At 44.1% G+C, this 17,203-nt stretch overlaps 1 protein-coding gene across 1 annotated transcript in view; it reads left to right on the top strand.

The window, feature by feature from the left end:
* Positions 1-17,203, top strand: part of adamts17 (ADAM metallopeptidase with thrombospondin type 1 motif, 17) — a 584,360-nt gene that overhangs the window by 512,122 nt on the left and 55,035 nt on the right. The window contains 2 exon segments of the mRNA XM_038813320.1: positions 693-828; positions 10,344-10,548. Coding sequence (XP_038669248.1) covers positions 693-828; positions 10,344-10,548 — 341 coding nt within the window.

Raw genomic sequence — 17,203 nt, 5'->3', positions numbered from 1 at the left:
ATGTGCAAACTCCACATGGACAGTGACCCAGGGCCGGGATCGAATACGGGTCCTCAGCGCCGTAGACAGCAGTGCTAACCACTGCACCACCGTGCTGCCCTACGCTATGGCAGATCGCTAGAAAGTATGGACTTCATCAATTCACAGGTTCAAAAGCACCAAATACTGCTGCAGCAGCCATGGCCCTTTAATAGCTCAGTGTCCGGAGAGAGGCACCTTTTTCTTAGTTTCCATTGCAGTCATGTTGCTGTTGAGTCTTTGAACCAGCAGCAATATGCAACCTGGAGGTTGCCAACGAGCAGCTGGATGGCAGACTGACCACTGGACATGCACAATCTAATTGTGTCATGGTGTCACCAAAGTATGATGTGCTTTCTTCATATTATGTCATAACTTCATGGTGCAACATTCCAAATTCCCTTTTGGATCATCCTGCTGTCAGTGCTGACAGAGTTAGACCAGCGGCAGGCACCAGAACCCAGTATAATTGCATTCTGCTGAATGGCAGTCCCAACAAAACCCAATTGATCAGGCAGCTGGAAGCATGAGGGTAGCCTGGGGAATGTCTAAGAGCAATGAAAGCTGCTTTGGAGATCAATCAGAAACGTTTACTATTTTTGGAAGGTGGCTCCCTGCATTCCGATTTCAGTGTCCTTTCTCGTTTCTCTTCACACTGTGTTCATTGTCTTCAGGTGAGCGCAAAACTATTGTCCGCTGCACCAAGATTATTAATAAGACGTTGTTGGTGGTGAATGACAGCGACTGTCAAAACATGACTCGTCCAGATCCACAGATCAGGAAGTGCAATATACATCCATGCCAGTCACGGTAAGAAACTGTGTCATATAGAAGAACTACTCAAGTATCTTGAACAGTAATTCCTCCGGTTAAAGGTAACATCCTGGTGTTTTACAAAGAAATCTAGCATTTGTATAATGCCAGAAGCGCTCCAAGTGTCTCTGATGCAGCTTTTTGTTGGGATGCATCATGATGATGTTGATGAATTAGGCAAGGCAAAGACTAATGAGATGAATGATGTTAATCTGTTTTCCATGGGGCTGGTTGAAGGAGTAACGTTGGCCACGGAGAATTCCCTGTTCTGTGAGTAGTGCCATGGTATCCGCCTGAACCATCAAAACAACACTTCATCCAAAGAACGGCACCTCCCAACAATGCAGCACTCCCTTGGCATTGCACTGGACTGTCAGTCTCCATTATGTACCAAAGCTTTAGTCTTGAAAAGCTCAACTAACATGAATTAATTTCAGACATTTAAAAAGTCCACTTTCAATCTACTATAAATACAAGTGTGTAAAATTTTATCAAAAAATATAAAAGAGGCACAAGAAAGAGAAAAAGCGCGAAGAAATTAGTGTTCCATTTTGACCGATACTTGATACTTAGTCTTGTTTTCATGCTAGGTCCATTCTCCTGCCCTATCCCCGTAACCCTGTGCATTGATCATGGTCACTCCACCTAACCTACACATCTTTCGACTGTGGGAGGAAACCGGAATACACGGAGGAAACTCACACAGACAGGAGGAGAACAAAACTCCACACAGACAGTCACCCAAGGTTGGGATCAAATCTGGGTCCCTGGCACTGTGAGGCAGCAGTGCTAACCACTGTGCTACCGGCCATGGAAATATATCAGCTGTTCCTTCACTATCGCTGGGTCCAAATCATGGAACTCCCTCCTTAACAGAACTGTGGATGTACCTACACCACATGAACTTCAGTGGTTCAAAAAGTCAGCTTGTCACCACCTTCTTAAGGGCTGTAATCTTACAATATTTCTGGGCAGCCAATGAGGTTCCCAGATGGTGGCCATTTTACCAATATTTACATTAAAATGGTATGAATCATGACTCCGCTCTTGCCCCTCATTCATGCTATATTTAAGATCTGGTATGCAACGTTAATTCTCCAAACTAAAAATAGCAGATAGGGAGAAACTATGTGTTAAATAAAACTTATTAAGTAATGAATTAAGCAATAAGCAGTCCCAAAGAAATATTCCAATGTCAAATATTATAAATAACTACAAACACGTATACTATAAAGTTGCTACAAAATCCTTTAAAAATATCTAAATAGCTCTTTCACTTCTGAGGATTCCAGGCTCCCATTCTAAACTGACGTATAAGGAAATAAATTATGCCCAGTGCCACGTGCTAGTGAGCATAGGAATAAGACAATTGAACTGGTGTAAGAGGAAGGGCATCAGATTGCTGGGGCATTGGGATTGGTTCTGGGGCAGGTGGGACCTCGACAAGATGAACAGGTTGCACCTGAGCAGGACCGGGACTCGCTAGTGCTGTTGTGGACGGTTTAAACTAGATCGACATGGGAATGGGAACCTGAGAGGGAGCTCAGATTGGAGGGAAGCAAGATTGTGTCTGGAAGTGGAAAAGTAGTGAGTGAAATTAGAAGGCGAAGGAAGGCAAGCAGCAAATATGACCAGAATGCAGAACAACGTTAGTAAGGACAAGATTTTGGGCATCTTCTCTGCATGCACAACGAGATACATGACTTGAAGGCACAAATAGAGGTAATGGTTATGATTTAATTGGCATTAAGAAGACATTGTTACAGGGTGACCGAGATTGGGAACTAAAAATCCAAGGATAATCGCCATTTAGGAAGGATAAGCAAAAAAGAGTAGAATCATAGAATTCCTATAGTGGAGAAGAAGGCCATTCAGTCTATTGAGTCTGCATCAACCATTTGAAACACCGCCCTACACAGACCTAATCCTTGCCCTATCCCTGTAACCCCACCTAACCTTTGGACACTGAAAGGCAATTTCCCATGGCCAATTTACCATGGCCAATCCACCGAACCTGCATGTCTTTGGACTGTGGGAGAAAACGGGAGCATCCAGAAGAAACCCACGCAGACACGGAGAGAATGTGCAAACTCTACACAGTCACCCAAGTTCAGAATCGAGCCCAGGGTCCTGGCGCTGTGAGGCAGCAGTGCTTGCCACGTGCCACCCCAAAGTGGAAAGTGGGAATAGCACTGTAAATAAGGGACGAGATCAGCACATTAGTTGGAGAGGGTCTTGGATCAAAGGATCAGGATGTAGAGTCAGTTTGAGTGAAGCTAAGAAACAGCAAAGAGCAGCAAACATTGGTGGGAGATATTTATAGACAACCAAACTAGTGGTAATGTTGGGCAATGGAAAATACAGTAATAACTGGCAACTTCTATTTACCTATAGATTGTGTGCACCTAATTAGCACAAGTGCTGGGATGGGTGAATCCTCAAGTGTGTACACAATGCGTTTCTGGAGCAGAAGATTGAAGAACTAACGATTTTAGATTCAGCATTATGTAATTAGAAATTATCCTTGTTACATGTGCCTCTAATTTCACGATTTACAGCGTGCCCTACATAACTATTTGCTGTTCGGTGGCCAAGAAACAACTCCCCCCAACGTTTACTGCGCCTTGCTGTTTTTTCTTAGCTGCACCCAAACTGAATCGACATCTTGGTCTTGCAATCTAGGGTCTTCTCTCAATAATGTACTAATCTCGGGCTGGATTCTCCCCCCCCCCAACCCCCACCATCTCCCAAAGTCTCCGGCATCAGAGATTCGGCTGGGGGGAGGGGGGGGGGATTTCACCGCGCCGGTCGGCGCCCCCCCCCCCGGCAATTCTCCGGCCCGCAATGGGCCGAAGTCCCACTGCTGTAATGCCAGTCCCACCAGCATGAATCAAAACACCTCCCTTACCGGCGGGATTCGCAGCACGGGCGGGCTCCGGGATCCTGGGGGGAGGGGCGCGCGGGGTGATCTGGCCCCGGGCGCATGCACAGGGATGACGTCAGCTGCTGCTGACACTCCGGCGCATGCGCGGACTTCCGCCGGCCGGCGAAGTCCCTTCGGCCCCGGCTGGCGTGGCGCCAAAGGCAATTCCCGCCGACCGGCGGGCGTCAACCACTCCGGCACAGGCGTAGCTCCTCAAGGTTAGGGCTTAGCCCCTAAAGGTGCGGAAAACTCTGCACATTTGGGGCGGCCCGACGCCGGAGTGGTTCTCGCCAATCCATCCCGCTGCCCCCCCCCCCCACCCCCCCAATGCCGCCGGGTACCCCTGAATATTAAGTTCACAGACTTGGTCAACCTGTATTAGCAATTAGATCTGTTTGCTTTCATTTGTGCTGTCAATTCATCTACGTTGTTGCAAACACTGTGCATTTGGATCTTTTTATTATTTTCGCACCCTCTAACCTTATCTGCTAGCACAGTCATATATTTCTATACTCTGACTCTTTCTGTCACATTCTGACTATCAATTCCCTTATCACTACCTTGCTCTCTTGCTGTGACCTCTCTTTGGAACAGGTTTAACATAAGGTTTGATACAGCTTCAGCATAACTTCCCTACTTTCCAATTTAGCTGCAACCAATAGAGTGATATGAACTAGATTTTTCACTATGTGATAGACAGAACAAACTTGCCTTTGCCCTTGGGTAGCGATCACTGTGCATTGCATGTAAACCCCCAGCTACTGCTCCTGCAATAAGTCCAATACTGAACCTTTTGCACTGTTCTAGATTGGCAGTACCCCCAGCTATTGATGTTGCCTTCAAACATTGTACCTCTGCAATGTTATTACACAGGCCTCTTCCTATTTCTGTTTTGAGGGAGTCAAGTTCCTGGATACTGACGAGGCTCTGTAAAGCAACACCATCACTCCATATTAATTATGCTGCACCTTGATTGTGCTGCCAATTAATTATCATGGCACTTGGGCTGGATAACAAATCATTGCAGCTACATGTGTCAGTGCTGAGGATTTTATTGACAGTTGGCTGACATTGGATGTTGTGATCAAAAATGAGCCATGGAGCTTAGAAAATATTAGTTCCCTTCCAGAAATTAAGACATTTAATGTCTATTGGTTAATGTTGTACCCTTTCTGAGTGATTTACCCTTGGGAGAAAGAGAGATCAGGATAATTTTGAAACCAGCCTGCTTGAAGTAATGTTGCGGATTTTGACTTGACAAATCTTGCTACAAAGACTTACTGCAGACATTGCCAGCCACCTGCTGTGGACACAAAGACGGTTACCTTTTAACCAGAGTCAAATTTACTAACACAACCAATTTTCAAGAATACTCCATTAGGAACAAGTTAACCCACCTGGCACCCACCCACCACACTTCAGATAAACAAAGTGGAAGCCATAATGCTTGATTGTTTCAACGATTACTTTCGTAGAACCATGCCACACAGAAGGAGGCCATTCAGCCCATTGTGCTTATTACCACTCTCTAAAGGAGCTACAGTGAGTCCCCTGCTGTTTACCTCCAGCCCTGCGATCGTTTTAAATCTGTATCCAATTCCACTTTGAAACTTCTTATTGAATAGCAAAGGGAGTAAAGATAATGTTGCTGGACATGTAATTCAGTACGCCTGGATTAATGATTAAGACTGTATAGAATGTAGAACATAGAAAAATCCAGCACACAACAGGCCCTTCGACCCACGATGTTGTGCCGAACTTCTGTCCGAGATTAAGAACAAATTAATCTACACCCCATCATTCTACCATAATCCATGTACCTATCCAATAGCCGCTTGAAGGTCCCTAATGTTTCCGACTCAACTACTTCCACAGGCAGTGCATTCCATGCCCCCACTACTCTCTGGTTAAAGAACCTACCTCTGACATCCCCCCTATATCTTCCACCATTCACCTTAAATTTATGTCCCCTTGTAATGGTTTGTTCCACCCGGGGAAAAAGTCTCTGACTGTCTACTCTATCTATTCCCCTGATCATCTTATAAACATCTATCAAGTCGCCCCTCATCCTTCTCGGTTCTAATGAGAAAAGGCCGAGCACCCTCAACTTTTCCTCTTAAGACCTACTCTCCATTCCAGGCAACATCCTGGTAAATCTCCTTTTCCAAAGCTTCCACATCCTTCCTAAAATGAGGCAACCAGAACTGCACACAATACTACAAATGTGGCCTTACCAAGGTTTTGTACAGCTGCATCATCACCTCATGGCTCTTAAATTCAATCCCTCTGTTAATGAACGCTAGCACACCATAGGCCTTCTTCACAGCTCTATCCACTTGAGTGGCAACTTTCAAAGATCTATGAACATAGACCCCAAGATCACTCTTCTCCTCCACATTGGCAAGAACCCTACCATTAACCCTGTATTCCGCATTCATATTTCTCCTTCCAAAATGGACTTTTCAGGGTTAAACTCCGTCTGCCACTTCTCAGCCCAGCTCTGCATCCTATCTATGTCTCTTTGCAGCCGACAACAGCCCTCCTCACTATCCACAACTCCACCAATCTTCGTATCATCTGCAAATTTACTGACCCACCCTTCAACTCCCTCATCAAAGTCATTAATGAAAATCACAAACAGCAGAGGACCCAGAAGTGATCCCTGCGGTACGCCACTAGTAACTGGGCTCCAGGCTGAATATTTGCCATCCACCACCACTCTCTGACTTCTATTGATTAGCCAGTTCATTATCCAACTGGCCAAATTTTCCATTATCCCATGCCTCCTTACTTTCTGCATAAGCCTACCATGGGGAACCTTATCAAATGCCTTACTAAAATCCATGTACACCACATCTACTGCTTTACCTTCATCCACGTGCTTGGTCGTCACCTCAAAGAATTCAATACGACTTGTGAGGCAAGATCTACCCCTCACAAATCCATGCTGACTATCCCTAATCAAGCAGTGTCTTTCCAGATGCTCAGAAATCCTATCCCTCAGTACCCTTTCCATTACTTTGCCTACCACCGAAGTAAGACTAACTGACCTGTAATTCCCAGGGTAATCCCTGTTCCCTTTTTTGAACAGGGCACAACATTTGCCACTCTCCAATTCCCTGGTACTCCTGTTGACAGTGAGGATGAAAAAATCATTGCCAACAGCTCTGCAATTTCATCTCTTGCTTCCCATAGAATTCTTGGATATATCCCATCAGGCCCGGGGGAATTGTCTATCCTCAAGTTTTTCAAAATGCCCAATACATCTTCCTTCCTAACAAGTATCTCCTCGAGCCAGTCTGTTTCACACTGTCCTCTCCAACAATATGGCCCCTCTCATTCGTAAATACTGAAGAAAAGTACTCGTTCAAGACCTTTCCTATCTCTTCTGACTCAATACACAATCTCCCGCTACTGCCCTTGATCGGACCCACCCTTGCTCTAGTCATTCTCATATTTCTCACATATGTGTAAAAGGCCTTGGGGTTTTCCTTGATTCTACCCGCCAAAGATTTTTCATGCCCTCTTTTAGCTCTCCTAATCCCTTTCTTCAGTTCCCTCCTGACTACCTTGTATCCCTCAAGCGCCCTGTCTGAACCTTGTTTCCTCAGCCTTACATAAGTATCCTTCTTCCTCTTAACAAGCCATTCAACCTCTCTTGTCAACTATGGTTCCCTCACTCGACTATCTCTTCCCTGCCTGACAGGGCCATACATATCAAGGGCACGTAGTATCTGTTCCCTGAACAAGTTCCACATTTCAATTGTGTCCTTCCCTGACAGCCTATGTTCCCAACTTATGCACTTCAGTTCTTGTCTGACAGCATAGTATTTACCCTTCCCCCAATTGTAAACCTTGCCCTGTTGCACGCACCTATCCCTCTCCATTACTAAAGTGAAAGTCACAGAATTGTGGTCACTATCTCCAAAATGCTCCCCCACTAACAAATCTATCACTTGCCCTGGTTCATTACCAAGTACCAAATCCAATATGGCCTCCCCTCTGGTTGGACAATCTGCATACTGTGTTAGAAAAGCTTCCTGGACACACTGCACAAACACCACCCCAATAGATCAAACTATTTGGTTACGCAAAGAGTGGTGAGGCCATAGAATGCCCTACCTGCAATAGTAGTGCACTCGCCAACATTGAGGGCATTTAAAAGTTTATTGGATAAGCATATGGATGATAATGGCATAGTGTAGGTTAGATGGCCTTTAGTTTTTGACTTCCTATGTCGGTGCAACATCGTGGGCCGAAGGGCCTGTACTGCGCTGTATCGTTCTATGTTCTATGTTCTATCTAAAGAGTTTCCACTCAATATTTGGGAAGTTGAAGTCACCCATGACTACTACTACCCCGTGACTTCTGCTCCTTTCCAAAATCTGTTTCCCAATCTGTTCCTCCACATCTCTGCTGCTATTGGGGAGCCTATAGAAAACTCCCAACAAGGTGACTGCTCCTTTCCTATTTCTGACTTCAACCCATACTACCTCAGTAGGCAGATCCTCCTCAAACTGCCTTTCTGCAGCTGTTATACTATCTCTAATTAATAATGCAACCCCCCCACCTCTTTTACCACCCTCCCTAATCTTATTGAAACATCTATAACCAGGAACCTCCAACAACCATTTCTTCTATCCAAGTTTCTGTGATAGCCACCACATCGTAGTCCCAAGTACCGATCCATGCCTTCAGTTCACCCACCTTATTCCTGATGCTTCTTGCATTGAAGTATACACACTTCAACCCTTCTCTGTGTCTGCAAGTACTCTCCTTTGTCAGTATTACCTTCCCCACTGCCTCACTACACGCTTTGACGTCCTGAACATTGGCTACCTTTGTTGCTGGACTACAGGTCCGGTTCCCATTCCCCTGCCAAATTAGTTTAAACCCTCCCGAAGAGTACTAGAAAACCTCCCTCCCAGGATATTGGTGCCCCTCTGGTTCAGATGTAACCCGTCCTGCTTGTACAGGTCCCACCTTCCCTAGAAGCGCTCTAATTATCCAAATACCTGAAGCCCTCCCTCCTACACCATTCCTGCAGCCACGTGTTCAACTGCACTTGCTCCCTATTCCTAGTCTCGCTATCACGTGGCACCGGCAATGAACCAGAGATGACAACTCTGTCTGTCCTGGCTTTTAACTTCCAGCCTAACTCCCTAAACTCGTTTTTACATCCACACCCCTTTTCCTACCTACGTCGTTGATACCAACGTGCACCACGACTTCTGGCTGCTCACCCTCCCCCTTAAGGATCCTGAAGACATAATCTGAAACACCCCTGGCACCCGGGAGGCTGTGAGGGTGTGACGCAGACACGGGGGGGGGGGGGGGGGGGGATGTGCCAACTCCACACAGACAGTGACCCGGGTCTAGGATCAAACCTGGGTCATCGGTGCCATGGAGCAGCGGTGCTAACCACTGCACTACCAGCCTGCCACCCTCATTGTGGCATTTTGAGTTTTCAAAATCAGCTTACAAAATCTGGAAATAAAAAGCTGTTACCATTGAAACAACACCCTGAAACGGTAACAACTCAACTAGTACTCCAATGTCCAATAGAGACCGAAATCCCGAAATCTGCCATGGTTACCATGGTCTGACATCTACGTGACTCCAAGCTGCCGTTACAACATTTCAAGCAGAAATTTCACCACGATTTATGCTGCTCAAGCATCCCAAAGTACTTCACAGAAACATTATTAATCAAAACTTAAGGGCTTCACCGCACGGCCTCTGATATTAACTGAGTAATGTGGGGAATTTGCCCTGCACAGAGTAGAACAAGCAAAGCTTGCCCGTTTGCTCCGGGAAGATGGGAGTGGGGATACTGACTGATTAATTCATCAACCTGGCATTGGGAATAGGGCTTTTTCTTAGAACCAGCCCCTTGCTGTCAAGCCCCTTTTCAGCTAGCAGGCAAGACCTCTGTTGCCTGCCTTAAATGCCACCCTTCTTTTTCAAGGAGCTTTAATTTTCCCACCAAAAAATACCACCTCATACTTGTCATGTCACTTGGGTGCTTTATCCAAATACGAGTCCTTGGCTCATTGTCTGCTGATGCTTTATCCTGAGCCATTTCCTTGGCAGGCTATTTTTGTCAGTGGTGGTTTGCTATTGTCTTCCACTCTCTTAGGCAAGGTGACGGGCCAGGCCCCAAGTCTACCTCTGTCAGAATGGGAATCGAACCTTTGCTGTCCATGTTATTCTGAATGACTTTCCAGCTATCTAGCCGTCTAAGCCATATTGGATCCATACCTCATACTTAAATTATTTTAAAATGAATTTGCCATTGACACTCATTCTGCGGGTTTATTATATTTTGTTACATGCTTCGTGAAAATTAACCATACCCCTCAATTTGTTGTTATCCACAAATTCTGTAAACTGTGTTCCCAATTCTCAAAACAAAAAGCTTTCAGAACCAAAGGTGATCATTTCACCCAATATGTGGCTTTTTTACTAGTTCATATTGAAAATATTGTAGAAATATCTTTGCTCATTGTTTCTACTTTTCACTGTATAAAAATGATGGATATTATTTGGTGATGATTGAGTCACTGAGGTGATCTTCTTTCCCCTCCAGCTGGGTGGGAGGTGACTGGACTCCATGCTCCAGCACCTGTGGAAAAGGCACTCAGTTTCGGAATGTAACCTGCGTCTATCAGCTGCAAAACGGCACTTATTTCAACACGAGAAATCTCTACTGCCTTGGTCTGAAGCCGTCCGCAGTACAGGGCTGTGAAGGGCGTGATTGTCTTCTATTGTGGGAGGCCTCGGACTGGTCAAAGGTATGTGCTTTTCAATGACTAAACTGGACCGACAAGGTCATATTTCTCTATCTGAACTCTCTCATGAGGCGTCTCATCTGTCACCCATCACCATCCTGCCAGTAAATGCATTATTTATCAAGCGCTTAAAGAATTACACGCATTGCCTGGGTCCCATAGACTGTATTTGAATTGTGAGATTTGTTACAATACTCTTTGCTACTTTACAGAGTTCAACCATAAATGTGTGTTTAGTTTTGTCACATTATTTCAAGCATGTTATTGAAAGAGAAATGGTACCTGCATTATTACAGTTTTTTTTAGTGTGCTGATTCTCCATATTTTGAAGAAGTCGTTTATTTCAATCATGTTACTATCCTGTAAAGCTGATCGCATCAATCAGGCACTCCCAGCATTCGCAGGGAGCGTGAGCTAGGAAAACAGAAGCCTGATTTATTTTTTCTTGTGTGCAAGGTCCATGTGTCAGGTCCTGAGGGCTACAGACATCCACCCAGCTCTCCCTCTGAACATGGCTCTATGCCTGGAACTCTTGATTAAGAAATCAACCCATCACTACAGCAACACATTTAAGCTGAAGCTCAGCTTCAGTCTTTGGAAGCAAAGTTCAGAAAGATCCTCCAGAGGAGTGGGCGAGTTGCAAATCATCACAGGTGTCATGAAATGTCAGATTTTAAGGAATTCCAAGACGATTCTAACTCCCCTGCTCTTATTGAGCTAGGTTGTAGATTTTAGCCTTCGGTTCTGAGGGAATGTTTATTCCTCTGTCTCAATTTCAGTTTTCCAACATTTATTGTTTCTATTATTCTTGAACTGATACTGGTTCAGCGGAATGAAGGAAAGCTGTGCAGTAAAAGATCTGTCTCCCTCTGGAAGTGATAGGACCAGATGACTGGTGTCTGCTAATTAGCCTATCTCTTGCGATGGGGTAGGGAAAGCGGAAATAGAAAAACAGTGAAGGAATATATTGACGGAACCATATAAAACAAGACTTTATTCAACCCACTGTGCCTGGACCAGCTCATTACAAAAACTCTCACTTATCCCCTGCTCTCACTCTTTCCCTATTGCCCTCCAATTGATTTCCCATTTTAAGGATATAGTCCGTTCCTTTTTGATAGTTGCCAGTGATTCTACTTCGACCACCCTTTCAGACACAGCATTCCACATCGCAACAACTCATTGTGCAGAAACATTTTTTTCCTCATCAGACCCCTGGCTTTATTGCAGTTTTTGTTTAATAAATTTAGAGTATCCAATTCATTTTTTCCTATTAAGCGGCAAATCCACCTACCCTGCACATCTTTTTGCTGTGGAGGCGAAACCCATGCAAACACGGGCAGAATGTGCAAACTCCACCCGGACAGTGACCCAGAGCCGGGATCAAACCTTGGACCTTGGCGCTGTGCGACAGCAGTGCTAACCCCTGCTCCACTGCGCTGCCCCCAGGCTTTTTTGCAGCTTATCTTAAATCTGTGCCATCTGATTGCTGACCCTTCTGCTCCTGACTACATAGGCTCACCCAAAGTGGCCCACCTAAGAAACACATCATTGTCATATTGATCTTGGTGCTTTGGACACATAAAATGCACATTTTCAGCTGTCAATCTTGCTGAAAAACTACATCCATCCAGGAATACGCCTTTAATTATATCAATTTGTTTTTCTCTTTGTCAATGCAGTAGGGGCAGTTTTACGCCACCTGGGCAAGTGCACGGTCAATTCCAGCCCCACATGCCCCAGGGTCACAACACAGGTGAATTAACCAATAATTCTTATAAACATTCCCAAAATCTTTGGCCTTGGCTGCCCAATAATTACAGTCACCGGGTTTGTAAGTTGAAATTCAATTACTGATAATTAAAGCAAGGACATATATGAAATACACAATAAACACAACTGCCGAATGACAAGTTAATACCAGACTCCTCCTTTAACTGCCCCATCCTCTACCCACACACAAGGCAGACAAACACAAGTGGTGGAAAGGGGTAAAAATAATAATGTTGCAGGTCAACAGATAAGAGTCTTTGCTGGAGATGGCGATCTTTCAGTAGCTTTGCCTCAATCCTTTTCTTCAGTTCAAGGCTTTTACTGTGGATAAAGTCTCTGGTTTACAGCCTGTAATGATCTTCCTTGGAGTTTAGCAATATCTTACAGCTTTTCCAGGAGAGGCCCCCTGGCTTCACAGAAGCCTGTTCTGCAGAAAGAGCTATCAGCTGCTGGATTCTGCTTGCATCAGCCTTTCTGCAGAGAGATTTGGTTCCGACAGTGGCCTTTTGGTGAGAATTCGCTGGTTATTTCTGGAGACAACACAGTGACAAAAAGAGAGATCTTCTCACTTAGCTGCCAAAGCAAAACTGAAAGCCCCTTGGATCTCTGAACCATTTCAGTGGGAACAGATCCAATCATCACCTGTGCAGTACACAACCGTTTGGGACAATTCATTGGCCATCAGCCAAACCAATCAAACCAAGACTGTTGTTGGTGCCGGCCAGTCCACAACTCCAGTCCAAACTAGTGCAGGCTTCTGCTCAAATTAATGACACAGGCCACTTTCCTTAAAGGCACATGTCCATAAATCATCCATGGATCAATAGTGTAACGGCAGAAACAAAAGAAAGGGGAAATTAGAGAATAAATAGAAGGACCCTTATAGCAGTGTCTGTTATTAACAAGAGGCTTGAAAATACATTATGCATCTGGCTACTTCCCTTCAACCATGGTTACAATATGATCCATGTTAATCACGAGACATCTAAATCATGGCAATGATACTTTACTTTTGCCCTCCAGAAATAGTCATGCACATATTGCTTGGGCAGCTTGGGGCTGCAGATTGTTCTCCTGAGCATGATAGGAATGGGATTGTATCCATTAATCTTGTAGAACCATCAGAACCAAATGGCAACAAGGTGCCTTTCAGAGGTTGGAGCAGGGAGAGAGCTTTTAATGATAACAGTGAATCAGAATGCTCCTTCAGCACAGGTATGCTCTCTGGGCCAAGACTGACATGTAAAGAAGAGTAAAGATTTAAAACATTAAAACCCTCAGCTGCAGCTGAGTCAGACAGTTGCACTGTAAACACCTCCACAGAACTTGAAATTCACATTGTTTATGTCTCTCCCTCTTGCTGGCAAAACAGGACGTGAACCATCTCTTCTACAGTGTTCTATGCTCCTTTCTGTTATATTTGAACAGACCTCATGTTCATTGAAATGCATTGTCTATCTAAACTTCAGGGAATATAGATCCTATGAATTAAAATTTTATATCTGTCAACTTCAGCTCCGAAGGGAGCAGCAACTAAATGTGTTCCACCAAATCTTGAAGCCAGGATAAAAATGATTTTTTGAGGATTTGCCAGGAGTGAAATTTCATATCAATGAGACAGATCAAACATCCAGACAGTAGTTTTGCTTTATTTTGAAGCCTGTTCCTTTAAGTTCAGCCTGACTGTTTAAAAACCAGCAGTGACTCAGACTGCTGTGACAAACCGATTCCTGGCGAGAGGAAAGATTCGATCTTAAAAAGCACCGTGTGATTTGTTCAAATTGCAGGTGATTGAAGGTCTCGTTTTAAATTTGAATGGTCAAATATTCAAAGTCACTGCAGCACTTTAATCTGATATAGAAGGCTTATTCTGTTTAATTATAGGAGTCTGTTTGCAAATCTCAGACGAAGTAGAACTGATTAGTTTGAATAACCAAAAAAAGAGGGGATCAAAAAGACCTACGATAGCAATCGCGGTTTGACTCTGTGCTGAATGTGATAAGACAAACTCGATTAAGATTATATAAGCACCCAACATACAAAATAAGATTTTTTTTTAATATAAATATTTCGAGTAGCTAATTATCATTTTTTCCAATTAAGTTGCAATTTAGCATGGCCAATTCACCTACCCTGCACATCTTTGGGTCGTGAAGGTGAGACCCACACAGAGACATGGAGAATGTGCAAATGCCACACAGACAGTGACCTGGGGCTGGGATCGAACCGGGGTCCTCAGCGCTGTGAGGCAGCAGTGTTAACCACTGCACCACCCACACAAGATAAGATTATTGCTGAAAGTGTAACAAATGTAAATTGTAAATTCAGCCCCATAACTGTGCCAGTTAGCCTTCATAAGAAAATCTACTGCAATGTGGAATTCCCCATGTTGACTTGAGACAAAGGCAGGTAAAGGAAAGGTTTTATTGATCATGTTGCTCAGAACCTGTGTAGTATCAGGAAATAGGTGCCGACCATTAGCATATTGGGAGTACATTGCGGAATGTCAGCGAGATAGAACCACCACCTGGTCAAGATCGTGTAAGCAATAACTGTGTCAACATCCCCGCATTTAATAAAGTAATGAACAAGCTTCTACCAGGGTCCATTTACCAAGTCCTTTGGTGATTGAGAATTGGCAACTGTGAAGCTGCACACAGGCGAAAGATACATGAATGTCATTGAACACCATTGGGACAGAGGTGTCTTTGGGCAGTAGCACCTGTGACTGAGCAGTCTTCTTCAAAATATTATTATGATCCCGATATGGTTTTCCTCATCTCATCTAAATGACAAGATACTTTCTCTGATAGCGATGCTAACTCGCTCTACCTACCAACTTTGTTTGAACAAACACTCCCCACATGGTCTTTGGCGAATTTAATTGCTTAGCCACTTTATCAAATGACATTTTTAAATAGTGTCCACATCTTTCGTGTCAAACATTGGCAGTGCTTGAATATATTTAAACATATTCCGACTAAGCTTCTGAGTAGGAAGTGTTTCTCCTTCCTCAAGACCTTCCTCAGAATATCAACTTAAAATGTTAGAATTCCCAAGCCAAACAAGGAATTATACTTTAATATTCCGGACGAGCCCCAGTTTTATTACAATCCCAGACCAAACCCAAATATCCCAGTATCCCAGGCCTAGGATACTAGACAAAAACCCCAATATTTTACTTTAACTTTGTAAGACTGTAAGGAAAAGATACCTCACCCCAGGGGTGATTTCATGCAAAACAGGGATATGGTACATTAAAACAAAAAGTATGTTTGGAACGGTTTCTTTCTTTCAGGTTTTGAAGTTTAAATAGGAATAATTGGAGATGGCTCTTTCCATTGCAAACAAATTCCTATGTAGGAGAGGCCACTCAGGCTGGTTTACAAAGGGTGACTAAAACAAAACTTATGGGCTTGGTGGGGAAGCTGCAATTTATTACTGACACAGTATTATAATATCTTGAACATCACACAAGAAAAATAGCTTGCAATTACTCCTTAAACAATACTAATCAATACAGTGACACAATAACCCTTAACTGCTATCTTTATTCCCACTCAAACATCAAAACCATCTCCACTCTCAATCCACTTTCAAATACAGTTAGCCCTCAGGAATATCTGCTGTACATGAGATGTTGTTGGTATACTTTACTTTGAGAAAGAGAGAGCTTTTGACACCGCTTAAAAAAAAAGACCTGAATCTCATCAGAAACACTGGACCTGCTCAAGCTGGATGTAATGTTTTGGACCTGGATATGAGCTCTGAACATTTACATGAAAATGAAAAATGAAAATCGCTTATTGTCATGAGTAGGCTTCAAATGAAGTTACTATGAAAAGCCCCTAGTCGCCACATTCCGACGCCTGTTCGGGGAGGCTGTTACGGGAATCGAACCATGCTGCTGGCCTGCTTGGTCTGCTTTCAAAGCCAGCGAATTAGCCCTGTGCTAAACAGCCCCTGGCCTAAACATTGGGCCATGGTGATGAGAAAGGAGTAAATGCATTTTTGCACAACCACATCGTTGGGGTCATTTTTGCTCGTGAAAAAAATGATCAGAGAGTTGTGGGCAGCACAGACTCAGGAAAATATCTCTACTGATGCTATTGCCTTGTTAGTACCAGTGATAAGCGAGCACTTTTTCAGGAGACACATCCGGAGTGAGACTCATACAGAGTGGGAGATTTAAACTTGGTAATTTGGTGCAGTGAGGTAAATCAGCAAAGGTAAGTGGAAAATCTAATTCTGCTGTTTTTCAGTTAAAAGTGCAGTGTGGAGCTTAGTGTCTGATTGGTTGAAGCTGCCCCCACCCTAATTGCTGAGAGGCAGTTATCTGTCAATCACCTGAGGCCTGTTGAGGCCTGTTTAGGGGCACATTGTATTATTCTCTTTGAAGTTAAGGTTTTTTTTGAGTCATCGGTTAGCTGAGGTCTGTATAAAAGGCAGCCAGAGAGCGCGCACAGTAAGCGAGCACTTTTCCAGGAGACACATCCGGAGTGAGACTCATACAGAGTGGGAGTTTTAAACTTGGTAATTTGGTGCAGTGAGGTAATTCGGTGCAGAGTGTGAGGAGGTGCTCTTTAACCCTGGTAAGTGACTGATAAGTAGTCTCTCTTTTTCTTTTCATTGTCTAATTTATTTATTTTTATTTTGAAATTCTAGTTGTTTAAGTTTACCAAGGGTTTAAGACATGGCAGGAGATCCCAGACCCGTGTCATGCTCCTCTTGTGCGATGTGGGAGCTCAGGGACACGTCCACTGTCCCTGGCTCCTTCACGTGCAAGAAGTGTGTTCACTTGCAGCTCTTGTTAGACCGCTTGACGGCTCTGGAGCTGCGGATGGTCTCACTTTGGAGCATCCGCGATGCTGAGGAGGTCGTGGAT

The sequence above is a fragment of the Scyliorhinus canicula genome, chromosome 12, assembly GCF_902713615.1.
Source record: "Scyliorhinus canicula chromosome 12, sScyCan1.1, whole genome shotgun sequence".
NCBI lineage: Eukaryota > Metazoa > Chordata > Chondrichthyes > Carcharhiniformes > Scyliorhinidae > Scyliorhinus > Scyliorhinus canicula.
This window is presented reverse-complemented; position numbering and strand designations above follow the sequence as displayed.